Here is a 16093-nt window from a genome sequence, read left to right as displayed (position 1 = left end):
TTACCGAAACAAACATTGGTAGATTGGAACTTAGATCTTTATTTAAAACATAATGTAACTATGGCACTAAAGAGCCTTATTTAAGTTAGAGAATGGACTTAGCTTAGGGTTTTCTTTAGATTGTCGATTAAAATGTATTTTGTTGTAGTAATTGATAAGTAAAATACTTTGTTTTTTCTACACAAAAAGATTTTATCGTAATATTTAAGTAAGAATTAAAAAAATAAACAAAAATTTATTACGAAGATGAGCTACTATTTTGATCAACAATAATTCCTCCACATTTTGTTTTTGTACTTACACCCTTTTTTATTTCCGGTATTCGTATGATGAAATCTCGTTTAATACCATAGTCATACTACTCAATACTCATACTGAGCGACCGCAGACTTAGGTTGGGTTGCACCAGAGGCGTGGTTAAAGTTATGGTTATAGTTAAATATGGCGTCCTAAAGCTTTAACTTTAACCTTAACTTTAACCGGAGAAATTCACAGATGCCTGTTGCGTTTATTTTTTTTATTGAAACTAAAGGTCATTGGGATTGAGGGTATAAAAAATTGAATTATCCGTAAAAATCGTCAGGAAAAATATAACACGGTAAAACATAGTAACTTTTCAGATATACATATGAGCGGAGGTTAAATATGGCGCCCTTGTAACTTTAACCAAAGATTTGACATTTTGCATTGTAGTTAAAGTTAAAGTCACAGTTATAGTTAAAGTTAGTTGGTGCAACCCAACCTTACTATTTGAAGTTGGCCGACTATCGTACGACCAAATTGCATAGTTTCACAATTTATTTGGACTTGAACTTTTTAATTTATAATAATAATAATTTGTAGGTATGTCGCGAGTACAAAAAGATAGAGATTATGACATAATGACTTCACATTTTAATGGTTGACCTTCATTGACCGTTGACGGCATCTGAGTTCATGGCCAGCAAGTCCTCTACAACTCTAAATTAATGATTTCACCATTAATTCTCTTTTTCTTCAAAAATTTAAACTTATTTAAAAAAAATTATAGATTTAAGTAAGGAATAATCATGTAATCTACGAATAATAAAAACTAAGGAAACGTAACTCCCTGAATACTTCAATCGTTTTGAATTTGGTTCCTTTTCGCACACTAAAATAAAGCAATATATTATTATATACCTACTTAGCTACGAAACACTACATTCAAACCGTTTGACAAATTAAAGCCGTTGACAATTATAATTATCTTATCTATACTTAATTATTACTTGCACAAAATTTTTGCATGTATTCGGGCCTCGTTTTCATAAAGTATGCATGTATTCAGGTCACATTTTGTAGAATCGGAACAAATTTTTTGACACAGTTATTCTTCCTTAGTTTTTAGGGTTCCGTGCCCAGAGGGTAAAAACGGGACTATTACTAAGACTTCGTTGTCTGTCCGTCTGTCTGTCTCCAGGCTGTATCTCAAGAGTCAAAAACAACGGTTCTTGACTCTTGAGATACAGCCTGGAGAGCTCATAGAGTTCTGAAATTTTCAGAGATTGTGTATATCCGTTTCCACTATAACAACAAATACTGAAAACAAAATAAAATTAATATTTAAGTGAGGCTCCCATACAACAAACATGATTTTTTTGGCCTTTTTTGCTCGATATCAATGATGATAACAATCAGGCAGTTGAAATTTTCACAGAGTCCTTAATTATAGGTGTACTTTAATAATTAATAATAAAATTACTAAAGTACACATTATTTATTAAAATATAATTAAAATTTAAGGGGGCTCCCGTACAAAACACACCTGAAACTATCCAAAAGTCACAAACAATAAATATTTTTAAGAAACGAGTTATGGAATATTATCTAAATCTGTCATAATAGTCTATAATATAAATGTACTTACCTTCTTTCAAAATATATTATTATATTTGTGTAAATTTTATGTAGTTAATATGAATATTTTTTATGTATTATTACATGTTATTTATATGTAGTACCTATGTTATATGTAGTATATACTTATTTATTATTTAGTCATAATATTATTAACAAGTATACTTACCCTTATTTTTGTATTTTAAAATTAAAGGTTGCCTGGCCGAAACTGCTGCTAGCAGCAAGACCGCCTATTTGTACATATTTTTCCTTTATTGTGTTTTTTAAGTTTAAGTTTAGTTTTAAGTTGTACAAATAAAGTATTTTCTATTCTATTCTAAAACACAACTTTTGGCCTATTTTTTCTCTATCACGGTACGGAACCCTTCGTGCGCTAGTCCGACTCGCACTTGGCCGATTTTTATTATTGTTCGTAGCAAGTAATGCAGTAAAACCAAAATATGGTTATGTAAAATACTTTTTACTTACCAGTTAAAATAACAAGAGATGCAATGTGGTTATCCGCCATTTTACTAGCAATAAACTTGATATCGTATAAAACAGGTTTTGTATTTGTCAAACATAGAAAATACAGTTACAGTACTAAAAGAATGCAGATAATGCCTGACACTACCAACTTTAGGTACAGTTTACTGTTTAACATAATGTGAAATTGCTATGCATAATATGTATAAAAGTATTTAATTGATAAGGCTAGCAAGTGTTTGTGTCTCATTGGTCACATGACATTCGAGAAATGAGCGCACACTGCCAACTATAATTAATAATATGCATAGTTAAGCATAGTTGTATTGTTCTATGTCAACTTGATGTCAACACAATATCCATTTATATACTTAACTGAAACATTAATACTAAGTAATACAGAATAATTCTTTATTATGTGGTGTTGTTTAGAAAAATGTTTGTACTTATTTCATCAGCTGCTAGTCTAAACTCTAAACTCCATTTAACGTCACTCGATGTACCATCGAGGTACATCGATTGATTCCTATGCAATTGACAGACCAACGTTATTTGGTCGAATATGTCAATTCAATGTTAATTGTGATCTGTCAGCTGGGTTTGACGTAACGCAACCAAACTACTTAGGTCCCCGATTTGCATAGGAATCAACTTCTCTGATAGTACATAACGACAAAGTACTCTCGCGTTGAAATAAGCTGACTTTGGTCATCTTTGGTTGGTTTAGCTTGTCCAATGTCCATACAATGATACACTCTAGTCTCTACACAGCCTCACACTCACTCTCAATATCGACAACAATTGAGTAATAAAAAGTACATTTTGAGCTACAATTAGTAAAAACTGCGCAGCTGTGTACGTTTTTTTGTCGCTTTGTTATTCTAGCTCGCAATAAACTCGACTGCCGGCATCATACATACCGAAAACTTTCTAAGGCCGGTATAAATAGTCAGTACTCAAGATGCATCTCGGTCTCAAGACGCGGTTCGGCTCTGTGATTGGTTGGCTGTCAAAATTTGGACCAATCACAGAGCCAAGCCGCGTCTTGAGACCGGGTCGCATCTTAAGTACTGACTATTTATACCGGCCTTAGATACGCATACGTTATCTTATTCTAATGTTGCTCATCAACTTTCAAACCATAAACATGGTTGGTAAAAGAAAACTATTGTGTATTGACGAAAAAGTTTTACTTATACGCGCAATAGAAACAGGAGCACGAAGTATGAATGATTGGAACTAGAGTATGGTCAAAATTCACAGAAAAATACGCCCCAAATGACATTTTCAATGCTGATGAAGCAGGAATTTTCTATAAGTTGACTCCAGATAAAACTCTGAAAATCAAAGGGGAAAAGTGTGTGGGAGGAAAGCTTTCCGAGGAACGTATTACTGTGCTTGTGGCTGCTAATATGGATGGCACAGAAAAAAAAGCTAATGGTAGTAGGCCATTCGAAAAATCCGCGTTGTTTTAAAAACATTAAAAAATTGCTAGTGACATATAAAGCTAATAAATCAGCTTGGATGACCAGTCAAATTTTTGAAGAGGAAGTGCGAAAGTGGGTGCATCCCACTTAATTAATGGGGCGAAATTTTATCGTTTGTATTAAACCTTCTAAACATAGAGTTGGCATTCATGGGCGTACCAAGCTGCTGGATCAGAAGTATAATTATTAAGTACTTTCATCTATAAAAATCAAAAATAATAAAACGAATTTTTGCCATATTTTTACAACTAAAAATTAATTGTAAAAAATCTGATTTGCCCCCCCCCCCCCCCCCCTGGCCCAGAATCTGCGTAATTTCCCCCCCCCCCCCTCCTGGCCCAGAACCTGGGTAATTTGCCCCCCCTGGCCCAGAACCTGGGTACGCCCATGTTGGCATTTCTTCCTCGAAATTATAGTCGTATTGACAACCTATGAGCCAGAGTGTGATTAAAAGCCTCAAGGGTCACTACAGAAAGAAATTATTGATGGAGCTAGTCGAATCTGAAGGTAAAACTTTTGTTAATATGCTACATGCAGTAAGTCTTTTATCTAAAGCTTGGGAAGAAGTGACACACTTTTCGACTTGCTGGACTTTATACCAATTCTAAGAGCTATGAGATAAAAACAGAACCTGAATTTGATAGTGACGACGAACTTCCATTATCTGAATGGATTCAACAGTTTAACATGGCAGGAAATATGATAAACCTTCAAAACTACATCGAAGTAGATTATGCTTACAATGGATTCACTCACAGACAAATAAATTTTAGATTCAGTAAGAAAAACCGAGGATCAAGAGCAAGGAGATGAAAGGGATGAAGAAGATGAAACAGATGAGCCTGAGCCTCCGTCGAGCATTAAACAAGCACTGGAAAGTGGAAGCAGCTAAATTATTGGAAAATTATTTCCTTTATAACCATGATGACTCAATATTGTATGATATGAATAATATAAGTAAAAAAATAAGACAAAATTACTGGTGCAGCAAAAGATGTCAGACAAAAATAACAGACTATACACAATAGTCTTCAAATTTAAGCTTATTTTTAACCCCCGACAAAAAAGAGGGGTGTTATAAATATGTACTATGTCTATTAAAGCAAGTCTGAAATAAGCATTTTCTTTTTCTTAAGAACTTATTAGATAATTTTCTTTCTTAAAGCCCTTACCTACTAAGCTTACTTAAAATTAAATAGTTTTTTTAACTATAAACTTAAAATAAATTACAGTAAAAAAAAAAAAGAAATTATGGCACATGTACTATATTCTGTAACTAGCTGTTGCCCGCGACTTCGTCCGCGTGGGCTTCAGTTTATAGCGCGCGGTGTCAACAAAATTGGAGTCAAAAGCTTTTTAAAACCCTGGTACCCCTTAAATCAAAATACCCAAAACAGCCGTGTAGTGTACACATATATTTTTTTAATTAAACTTTTTTATACATACCAAATTTTAAAGCTTATTTAGCTTTACACAACTTAGCTGCATTACACAACTTTAGCTTTACCCATAAACTATTTAGTATTTATTATTGGTATGCTGTTGTTTTTGATATATCTATGTTGGTAGGTGAGTTATTTGATAACCTGTATAACAATCAAAAGAATCGAAAAACTAATCCCAACATGGTACCACCTCTTATGGAAATACATATTATGAGCAAGCGATAGCGCGATCTAGGCGACTCTTGGCGCCATCTGTTATGAGTTTTGGAACTAACTTAATTTGAACAAATTTACGCATAAACACCCCCTTTTTCCAGTAAAAAAAGGAGCCTAATGCCTATGTCCTTTCTCAGGCTTTAGACTATCTGTGTACAAAACTTCATTACAATCGGTTCAGTAGTTTTGGCGCTGTTGTTTCTGATATCTAAGTTGGTAAGTGAGTTATTAATTAATAAGGTGTATAACAATCGAAAGAATCGGAAAACTTAACATGGTACCACCTCTTATAGAAATACATATGAGCAAGCGATAGCGCGATCTAGGCGACTCTTGGCGCCATCTGTTATGAGTTTTGGAACTAACTTAATTTGAACAAATTTACGTATTTTCACCCCCTTACAACCCCTTTTTCCAGTTAAAAAGTAGCCTATATCCTTTCTCAGGCTTTAGACTATCTGTGTACAAAATTTCATGACAATCGGTTCAGTAGTTTTGGCGTGAAAGCGAGACAGACAGACAGATATACTTTCGCATTTATAATATTAGTATAGATTACATACAAATAGACATAGGGGTCACAAAATTTTCAGAATTGAATAGCCATTTAATATTATGTATAATTTTATGACATTATATTAAGATTTGTCATAATATTTAATTTACACCTCTATGATAAGTTGTTAATACTCTTGAAACTCAGAAATAAAAGAGTATCCTTTACAATATTTTTTAAATAATTCATAGTGATTATTAACTCACCTAAAAAGTATGTTCCACATAGTGCTAAAACAATAAGAAAAATGAATACTCTTCGTAATCTTCTAGGCTGCTTAAGGGGTCTTGTTCTTACATTGGAAGATGTGGGTGCTATATCATCTTTTAACTGAAACAAAAATAATTTTCATAATAAAGCTATTGCCACAAATCACAGGTAGTTTGTTACATACATTATTTTTAACAAAAACATTAATTGTTTCTAACAAAAAAAAACAGCAAAATGTGAAACAGACCTGCCTACAGGTTTCCATTATTGTGAGTACTGATACTGAATAGCATTCATGTTATAACTTACATTATCTGAATCTCGTCTGAATCATCATGATTTACATTATCTGATAAGAAATATTAATACATCTCTTAGAAAATTTCATCTGAGTAAGTATTTAAATGATAATTGTTCAAAAGACAACAGCGGTGATTAAAAGCGGTGGTGGTTTACACGTCTTGGACAGACTGAATGTTAGTAACTGGGTTCTATTACACATAAATAAATAATAAATCCATGCCAAATGCCAAACTCCATAGCGGTTAGCCGGAGAGCATTACGCCGCCATTACGCTTACACATCCTCGGCAAACTGGGGATATCAGCCGGGGTGGGTATATGGGGCTCCTGCGTAGTTTACCCACTAAAACCCCATGGTGCTCCACTCATCGCTAAAGGCAGAGTTGTGGGTGTGATAGAATCTACTGCAACTCTAACAGTTATTATGTATACCTAGATGTATATTATAATATGGTAGATAATATTATATATATATATATATATATATATATATATATATATATATATATACTACGTCTTCGTCCGCGATCGGACCAGTAGTTCCTAAGATTAGCGCATTCAAACAAACAAACTAACAAACTCTGCAGACTTATAATATTAGTATAGATAATTTCTCCCGTTTTTTCCATCATTTTCCTCTATTTCTTCGCTCTTATTAGTCGTAGAATCATAAAATACAGCTTATGGCCTTCCTCGATAAATAGGCTATCTAACACTGAAAGAATTTTTCAAATCGGACCAGTACTTCCTGAGATTAGTGCGTTCAAATAAGCCCTTTCAAATAATTTCCCCCCGTTTTTTTCACTATTTCTTCGCTCTTATTAGTCTTAGCGTGATAAAATATAGCCTATAGCCCTCCTCGATAAATGGGCTATCTAACACTGAAAGAATTTTTCAAATCGGACTAACAAACAAACTAACAAACTCTGCAGAATTATAATATTAGTATAGATTTATTACCATATTATTTGCTATAAATACTTACATAATATATTATATGACTACGTTTTTTAATAAGCTTAAACTATCTTAGGTACAAAACCCAACAATAGAAGACAATTATATTATTTTAAGTAAGTACTAAGTGAATGCGGTGTCGCCGCTGAAATCGTCGCTCGTAGGAAAACGTCCAAACGACAGCCTGTGTGCCGTGTGTCGTGTAGTTCTTATTATTTATATCGTGTCGTGTCGTGGCTCGTGGGAAAGCGCCCTAAAACTATTATTTCATAAATAAAATAATATTCGTAGGACCCACCTCTAAGTATCTGTACGTTGCGAATTTTCCCATATCGAGGTAACATGTACATCACAACCTTATAACTTGCAAATAACCAATAAAATCATAACTTTCGTCTAGAATTAGTTTGCATAAACCAAACATCTGGTATCGTATCACAAAAGCAGCATTGAAAAAGAGAACATTTATACAAATATATATTTTTGTGTACTACAGGAACCTTTTACCACAGCGCACAGCAGTAATTATAAGGAAAAATCTTATTTTTCAAAAACTCGGGATTCGGAAATTGGGATGCAGGTTGCAGCTCATAAATTTTATTTTCAATTTGGACAGTTGACACTGACAAGTTGACTGACACTTTGACATAAGGCTGCGATCACTACGTACGATTTTTTCCTATTTTTTTAATTTGATTGTCAAACAGTTTCCATTTTAGTCACTAGATGGCGTATGGGTAGACAACTATCGGTAATACCAGGGAATACCATCAATAATTGCAATATTGCATCAATAAATACAAAACTGGGCAAAAGAATGTAAAACTTGATACATTTCAACTTGGAAAAGACGCAATAATATTCCAATGAATAGGTTAGTAAAGTAATTATAACGATGTTTTAGCTAAAATTCACGGAAGAAATAGCCCTATTTACCGATATTCAAATGCCACAGGAACTATACATTTTGGTTTTGACAACATCTTACCTGCACTTGTGCAAGATAACGGATATTTAATGGCTAATATTTTACCAATAATGAATATCAAAAACCCAAAAACCACAATTTGGGAAAAAATAATAAAAACCACACCAACAATAAAAAGTAGAAGAAGTTTGAAAGTGACATGCCCGCCAAAACTCTTTCAGTTGTCAAGTTTCAGTTTGACAAGTTTTTATTATGTCAGCGTGTTCCTAAACTATTACCAGTATACTAGCCTAAGCGCTTAGGCCAATGATCGCTTAGGCTTAAGATATTTTGATTTATGTCACACTTGACAGTACACTGATATTTTTTGGAAACACAACCCATATGTAGTCAGTGATGCCAGCCTGCAGATAATTTCAGATCGGTGAGGAACCAATAGAAAATCTAGAAGTGTCTATCCTTACGCCATCTAGTTAAGATTGTTAAAATTAAAATTAAAAAATATAAATGAAAATGAAAAAACCGAATAAATTTATACTATATTATTAGGTATCGATCTAGTATCTAGATTCTGGGTATTCGCTGCTAAATTCAGTATATTTAATGGTTTTCCTTTCGCCAAATTATTTTTTAATCGTAAGATAATGCGTTATAGCACACTATTGCCGGGTGTCGGGTCGCATCGCATTGCTATTTGCTGGATTTTGAGTACTGTGCGTTTGTTTGGATAGCTCAAGTGTGACCACTTTTAAATCACTCGTGAGTCGTGACTCGATATAGGGTAAATGACTAGTAGATTGGACAGTACTAGCCATTGGAAAAAGCACAAAAACACTATATTTATTAATGTTGCTTTAAAAACTGCGCCTATTTTTCTTTAAAAACAGGCGTTTTTTTACTTTAAAAACAGGAAATAAAATGACATAATATTTTTACTCATTTTGGGTGGTCTGCACCAAAGGCGTGGTTAAAGTTAAAGTTATTAGTCAAAGTTAAGGCTAATTTAACTTTGACATGGGCGGGGGCGCTGCTGGTAAAGGAGATGGAGGCGGATTTTTGCGTTGCGCCCCGGCACGCTGAGCCCCGGCATAGTCTGTAGACAGTAGTAGAATTCAAGGTTATATTATCTTAAGTCGGCACTACATAATATAGGCGAACGCGTTGGCCGACGCGTTGGCCGGCGCGCTGACCTAATGTGTAGAACAGGCGAAATATAGTCCGTCAAGAAAGTGAAGAAATGGAAAAGTGACAACATCGTAGTGTCATCTCTTTTTCTTAGATTGATTTGAAAGGGATGACACTACGATGTTGCCACTTTTTAATTTCTTCACTTTCTTGACCAGGCGTGGTCCGAAGGGGGGGGTCCAAAATCTAAGATCAAATTGAAAAATCTCAAAATCTTGTTTCGTTTTTCAATGTACATTGCGCATGCGCAAAGTTAAAAATTAGTGTCAGTGTGAGTGTCATGTTCTAAAATCTGACAGAAATTGTTAGAACATGACACTCAATTATGAAGTTGACAGATTAGAACCGCCATGTCGCTCCAATTTGTATGAACACGAGCGTGTCACTTTTTTCATATCTACTGTGACGTCACAAGAGCGCTTTAGTGATGGGAATACCCGTACCGTGGAATCGATTCAAAGGCATCGCCGCGCCCCGTCTCTTTTGCCACTTTAATAGGTATATCGATTTTTAATCGATTATTATTCGAGTTAATATACAGAGGAATAATAAATCTTAAGATACGTGCTTGCCAGGACAACTAGTAATATATCATCTTATTCTAAACTAAATCACTAAACAGGAACATAAATACATATTACATAAAATATAATTACAGAGTCACAAAATATTCCAAAGCGAACATTATCATTCCTCTGTTTCATGTCTGTTTCGAAAATCGATTAATTAGAATCGAGAATATGTACAACACTATTTGCTTCATTTGACAGAAAAATGAGAATATTGACTGTACCTCGAAACTAAGCGATGAGTGAAAGTATCGACTGTTTTATTTCCATTGCGCGCTCAATAGCGGACAACCAGAACGGGCTCTATAATTTTCTAACTAAAGCGGCAATGTATTATGAATCATGCGGTACACACGCAGTTACGTAGATTTCATGGTAAAAACTACAACCACCCACGATTAACATTAAATAATTGATTTTAAATTAAAGGACACATGATTTAATGATAAAATTACTTACCGATGAAAAGAAACGTAGACCAACATTTCTAGTCGAATTTCCACAGCCCAATACGGCACAATTAGACATTTTTGGAATTCCGATTGACGTCCGATTCCGATAACGGTGGAGCGCAGACTAAAGAAGAGACTTTCGAAATTTTGACATTGTACAACGTTTGGGAACGCGATGGCACGCGAAGTACATACACATGGGAGTTCTAACTATATCCATTTCTGTGGTAGTGACTATACTTTATCTATGAACTAGTGAGTGACACCCCCCCCCCCCCGCGACCGCGCCTGTTCTTGACAGACTATACCTGAGTAATTCTCCGAGGCCCCTCAAAATGTGGTCACAGGCTCTTTACTACTACCCTAATAAACATACAGCCTTAGGACCAAACACACGTTATTCCTCATTTATTTAAGTATCTGATTTCAATAAAAAACATCTATAATTATTCACAGTTTTTGTTTAATGGTTAATTCAATGTCGAAATCGGGGGCAAAATCGGTGTTCTCCGCGTGTCACACTCTGTTCGCGCTTACGGAAAGCTTTAATAACTTTTGTATTCTATTCATTAGCATAGAGTGTGATACATCAAAATAATCTAGATTATCTGGGCTACCTAATTCCTAAAATAAAATAATGTTATACCTTAAGTTAAAAAAGTTAACAGGCATAACGTCTGTGTCACACGATTTTGCTAGTTTCACGAGCGGGTAATAAAACTGCACCTATCTTCCAAACGCGACGACTTGTGGTTACACGTTTTAGCTGCACCAACGCTCAGTGTCTTTCCAGCATCAGTACAGGGGACTCAAACCCTCGTTGCTTCAAAACAAAGAAAATATAAGATAAGATATTCCTTAAAAATTTTGTGATCGCTGTAGTCACGTAACTTTAGCGAGCATGTTTTGAATGATAATAATTTATAATTATGACACTCATATCAAATTAAGGAATAATGTATATGATCGAGACTATTTCCTAGCACTTTGTTTGTTTATTTACCTATTACTTTAATCATAATTCTGAAAAATGTAAAATTTTCGTAACTTTCGTGGCACAATTTTCGTAGATTTTCACCCATGAAAGTTACCTAGTGACCTACACCGTTTTCCTATGTGAATTGGCTATAGTATAGTATTTCCAGCTATGGTTTTGGTACCCAGAACTAATTTTTCACTCTACAAGCTTTTTTTGAAAAACAAAACATATGTGGCCTTATACATCAATCTACCGTCTGATCTTTTCCCCAAATATATCGAATCTGCTTCTAATCTAGTGGATTTACTTGAATATCAGTATTTTACATGAACAACTGATATTACATCCTCAATCCAAATGTAATGCGATACGATACTCAGACGAGGGCGAGCGAAGCGAGCCCTCGTATATATCCCACAAACTGAATCGAAGAAAATATTATGATCGTGTGTCCTAAATCTCCATATTTAGTTGAAAACCCCCTTATGTGACCTCCTAAATCACTTAATCTTCACGAACTTCAAATAAAATCACCTGAACCTCGAAAAAATCACAGCCGGACCGGTTACTTGACAGATTAAGCAACAAATTAAAGCTCCTTGCTCTTTAGTATGGTTGATCTTAATAAAAACTGATTAAATAAATAATAATTTATTTTATTTTTTAAGGAAAAACGATTTCAATCCATATTTTGTCCCTAGAAAATTCAATCGTAACTTTCGTGGAGTTTGTCGTAACTTTCGTGGGGACCGAAATTTCAAATTTGATTATCTCAGTAGTTTATGGACCGATTTACATGCCTTAAAGATCGTATTTATTATCTTTTAGAGCACCTTAAAGGTATTTACATTTATTTAAAGATAACTCGAAAATAAAAAATTCCCACGAAAGTGACGCGGAGAATCATTTTTGAAGAATCACTCACCTACCGCCAGGAGCCAACGCGCAACGCCCGCTGGCCCAATGTATAGAAATACATTGGGCCAGCGCGCCGGCCAACGCGTCGGCCAACGCGTTCGCCTACATGTAGTGCCGACATTACCCTGATCCATTAACTTATATACTGTAATCTGTGCATTTAAAGCAGCTATGCCCTAATCTGTGTAATATTACCTATTTTTAAAGTAAAGAATGTCAAAAATTGGTAAAAACTAAAAAAATAGAGAATGAGAATAATTTTGTTGATTTTGCGTACAAATATATACTAGTAATGTGTTTTGCGTGAATAATGAAAATAACTCTCAGAATTATTAATAACTACCGTACTCTTTTGTTTAAATTTATTAACTAAACGTTTATGTCGATTAGTGATTACATACCTTTCTTTGTCTTATTTCACTCATCGTTGTGGAGGTTATGAAGTTAGTACGGTATTTATATGTTAAAAAATGTTATAAAACAAAAATTTGCGATGCACGATGTGAACACTTAACATTGAACAATAACTTTTTTATTTATACTAGTATTGTTTTTTCTGAAACACTGATCTGACGTGATATTTTGTTTTGTGCGACACTGAACCTTCTGCACTGCAAGACGTTCCAACTTGTACTAATGAATAACTTCCTTGTGACTTCTATAAAAATACTTGTTATCATTTATCACGTCGTCGTCGTAACTCGTAATAAACTTCGTTTTATAAAACAGCTAGTCTTTGCTGACTAGAATAAATTGATTTTATTAATTAAAGTACCTACTGGTACCTATGATAGATTTTATATTTACGACAATTTCAAGTACTTACTTCTTACATATATTAATCATACATCTCACTTGCTATTTTTATAATCTTTACAAAATTTCATCATTATGTTGTTATAATGATGAAAAAAATGTAACAATATTGTTTTGTCTGAATTCTAGATTAAAGTGGTGATAATATTTTTGAGTAGGTACTTTAGAACTTTACCATTTCTCAGGTAAATTTGGAACAAGATAAGTAATGGAAGCTCAAGAATTAATTCAAAATTTGATTAACTATGGTGTTGGGAGACGGAAACTTAATGACAAGATCTTTGCTCCAGATAAGGCTTTAGCAAGACTTGGAATTTATGATGAGGATAATGAAGATTTCTATCACTCTATGTATGTAGCTTAACACTTAAGCTTCGCAGCCTACATTCGAAAAATGGTGCTCTAATTGAATAATAATTTTTCTAGGATGGAAACACCATGCATTGTGCCAGGATGTAAATTTGTAGGGCAGTCTTTACTAGAGTTCGAAAATCATTACAATTCCTACCATCGCTATTCTTGTATAACATGTAAGAAGAGTCAACCATCAAGACATTTGCTCGACTTACATATACAAGAAAGTCATGACTCCTTTTTCTCTGTTATGGCTGCTAAGAAACCATCTGTATGTATATAAAATACTGTTTTATATTGATGCATGTTCAGGGACAATTCCAAATTAATTATTATTATTAATCTTTTTTTTTTGTTTTACAGTATTCCTGTTACATTGAAGAATGTACAGAAAAATTTCAGAATGCTGAATTAAGATTCGAGCACTGTTTACAAGTCCATAAACTACCAAAAGATTTCAGATTTGATTATAAACCAAAGTTGGTCAAGAAAAAGAAGAGCAAAAACAAAAATACTTCCAGTTCCATGGATGTGGACAGGGAAAATATAAACAGTACCTGTATAAATTTCAGCAACAGTAAAACTAAAACATTCAAACCATTTAAAAAGTTTACTTGTGATAAAACAAAAGGTTCTGTGGATGTTAATATAGACCAAGTGATGACAGATCTACAGGAAAGTTTACCAATCACATAGTAAACTGATTGCAGTTACCCTGTTCTAAAGCTCTGTGATACTAATATACCAATTATATTTTTAATGCAAGGAAAAAATACCACAGTGTACTTTTAAACTTTATTATAAACTTAAATATAAAGAAATATTCACAACAAAAATATGCGTTTGAAGTTTAAACGAGTTGGATATGAGTAGCTATATTTCTAATAACATTTGCACTAGAATATCATGACAATAAATTAAGGTTACTTCAATGTAATTACTTGGCTTTGCCTTGAGCGGCAACAGCTGCCATGGCTTTTTTCACAGTCTCTTCATCACCAAGGAAAGTCATAGGTCCATCGGGTTTCATATTCTCATCAAGTTCATAAACAAAAGGAATACCAGTTGGCAGGTTCAGTTCCATAATATCGGCGTCACTCATCTCTAAAAACACAACAAACAATATTATAAAAAGTATAACATCCATACCATTCTTTTTGTAAATTAATATTAGTTTTTTTTACCTTCTAAATGTTTGACAATACCCCTGAGACTATTCCCGTGAGCAGCAATTATGATGTTTTTGCCTTCTTTAATCTAAGACATAAAAAAGGAATATCATTATTTTGAAATAGTAGTACTTTTTATGACATGTTACCCTGGATTATCTCTGAACCAGTATTCCTTGAAAGTGCTTTAATGATGTTTAACACCTTATCTTACCTGTGGCACTATCACATTGTTCCAGTATGGCAGAGTCCTTTCAATGGTTAGTTTTAAGCTTTCGAACATTGGGAACTCTTCAGGTTTTGGGTCAGAGGCATAACGGGGGTCCTTAACAATAGCCTCATAGTAGGGGTGGTCCTTTTCCATTGCTGGGGGTGGGGTGTCAAAACTGCGGCGCCAGATTTGTACCTGAAGATGTATTATAATTTTAAATAATATAGTATAGCATCATAAACCTATAATATATATTAAGTCTATGTATAGCATAGCAATGATAACAATTATTGTGGTACATTTTCCTAATATGAATAAAGAGCAATGTGGATTTAAGTTACCTGAGCCTCTCCATATTTAGCAGCTGTTTCTGCTTTATTAAGGCCAGTAAGTCCACCATAATGTCTTTCATTTAATCTCCAAGTTTTGTTTACTGGAATATCTGTTTGACCTATCTGCTCAAGGATAGTCTGAAGAGTAATTTGAGCTCTTTTCAAAACGGAAGTGTGGGCTACATCAAACTTGTAACCTGCGTTTTTTAAGGCCTTGGCTGCTGCACTAGCTTCTTCTCGACCTACGAAAAGAACACCAAAGAAATAAAAAACAAAATTCTACTTGATACATGTACAAATATTACTAAAAATAAAATTTTGTAAATTCTCTTACCCTTGTCGCTAAGGTCGGCGTCGTACCAGCCACAGAAAAGATTTTTTTGGTTCCATTCACTTTCGCCGTGGCGAATCATAACAATTTTGTATTTTCCAGGCATTTTGAATTAATAATTTCACAATAACCCGGCAAACTCGAGACACGAAAATTTTTTTGCGATTGACAAGTTTAACCCTTCGACCTTCTTATATATTTTTTTAAATTTTACAAACTCAGCAAAGCAATGAGCCAACAGGATAATGGCAAAATTTAAAAGAAAAAGTACTATGAAGAAGATGAAGATAAACATAACCATGTTTCTTGAACTGACATTTAAATGTCAAT

The 16093-nt window shown here is 34.0% G+C and overlaps 3 protein-coding genes across 7 annotated transcripts in view; 1 reads left to right on the top strand and 2 right to left on the bottom strand.

Moving 5' to 3' along the window:
* LOC121728222 (ectonucleoside triphosphate diphosphohydrolase 5) overlaps positions 1–13171 on the bottom strand; it is a 46300-nt gene extending 33129 nt beyond the window's left edge. Inside the window, exons 1-2 of one of the 4 annotated variants that reach the window (XM_042116360.1) lie at positions 12952–13171; positions 6257–6380 (exon numbers count right to left, since the gene is read on the bottom strand). In XM_042116360.1, the coding sequence (XP_041972294.1) occupies positions 6257–6380; positions 12952–12975 (148 nt within the window). In that variant the 5' untranslated portion in view covers positions 12976–13171. Of the gene's footprint in view, positions 1–2349; positions 2475–6256; positions 6381–6507; positions 6527–7817; positions 8093–12951 lie in introns of those variants that run through there. The other 3 variants (XM_042116359.1, XM_042116361.1, XM_042116362.1) reach the window with 3 other exon arrangements.
* LOC121728225 (zinc finger protein 511) lies at positions 1518–14512 on the top strand. Of its 2 annotated transcripts, none has more exons than XM_042116365.1 (4): positions 1518–1528; positions 13552–13717; positions 13793–13991; positions 14084–14512. In XM_042116365.1, the coding sequence occupies exons 2-4, from the start codon at positions 13575–13577 to the stop codon at positions 14414–14416; spliced, it is 675 nt and encodes a 224-aa protein (XP_041972299.1). In that variant the 5' UTR covers positions 1518–1528; positions 13552–13574; the 3' UTR covers positions 14417–14512. The 2 variants fall into 2 exon arrangements, with proteins under 2 accessions (XP_041972299.1, XP_041972298.1); XM_042116364.1 differs by lacking the exon at positions 1518–1528 and adding an exon at positions 12822–12993.
* Positions 14502–15964, bottom strand: LOC121728223 (phosphoglycerate mutase 2). The gene is made up of 5 exons (XM_042116363.1): positions 15767–15964; positions 15442–15674; positions 15104–15295; positions 14905–14977; positions 14502–14824 (listed from the first exon to the last, which is right to left on the bottom strand). Exons 1-5 carry the CDS (start codon positions 15867–15869, stop codon positions 14658–14660), a joined length of 768 nt encoding a protein of 255 aa, XP_041972297.1. The 5' UTR covers positions 15870–15964; the 3' UTR covers positions 14502–14657.
* Between the last annotated feature and the right edge of the window lie 129 nt (positions 15965–16093).

The sequence above is a fragment of the Aricia agestis genome, chromosome 6, assembly GCF_905147365.1.
Source record: "Aricia agestis chromosome 6, ilAriAges1.1, whole genome shotgun sequence".
In the NCBI taxonomy this organism is placed as follows: Eukaryota; Metazoa; Arthropoda; class Insecta; order Lepidoptera; family Lycaenidae; genus Aricia; species Aricia agestis.
This window is presented reverse-complemented; position numbering and strand designations above follow the sequence as displayed.

Excerpts from the sequence above, each read along its gene's own strand:
- LOC121728225 (XM_042116365.1), top strand. The coding sequence starts at position 13,575 with ATGGAAGCTCAAGAATTAATTCAAAATTTGATTAACTATGGTGTTGGG. Across the intron at positions 13,718-13,792 it reads GAAGATTTCTATCACTCTAT|GATGGAAACACCATGCATTG; the intron begins GTATGTAGCTTA and ends TAATTTTTCTAG. Across the intron at positions 13,992-14,083 it reads TGGCTGCTAAGAAACCATCT|TATTCCTGTTACATTGAAGA; the intron begins GTATGTATATAA and ends TTTGTTTTACAG.
- LOC121728223 (XM_042116363.1), bottom strand. The coding sequence starts at position 15,869 with ATGCCTGGAAAATACAAAATTGTTATGATTCGCCACGGCGAAAGTGAA. Across the intron at positions 15,296-15,441 it reads CTAAATATGGAGAGGCTCAG|GTACAAATCTGGCGCCGCAG; the intron begins GTAACTTAAATC and ends ATACATCTTCAG. Across the intron at positions 14,825-14,904 it reads TATTGTCAAACATTTAGAAG|AGATGAGTGACGCCGATATT; the intron begins GTAAAAAAAACT and ends TTGTGTTTTTAG.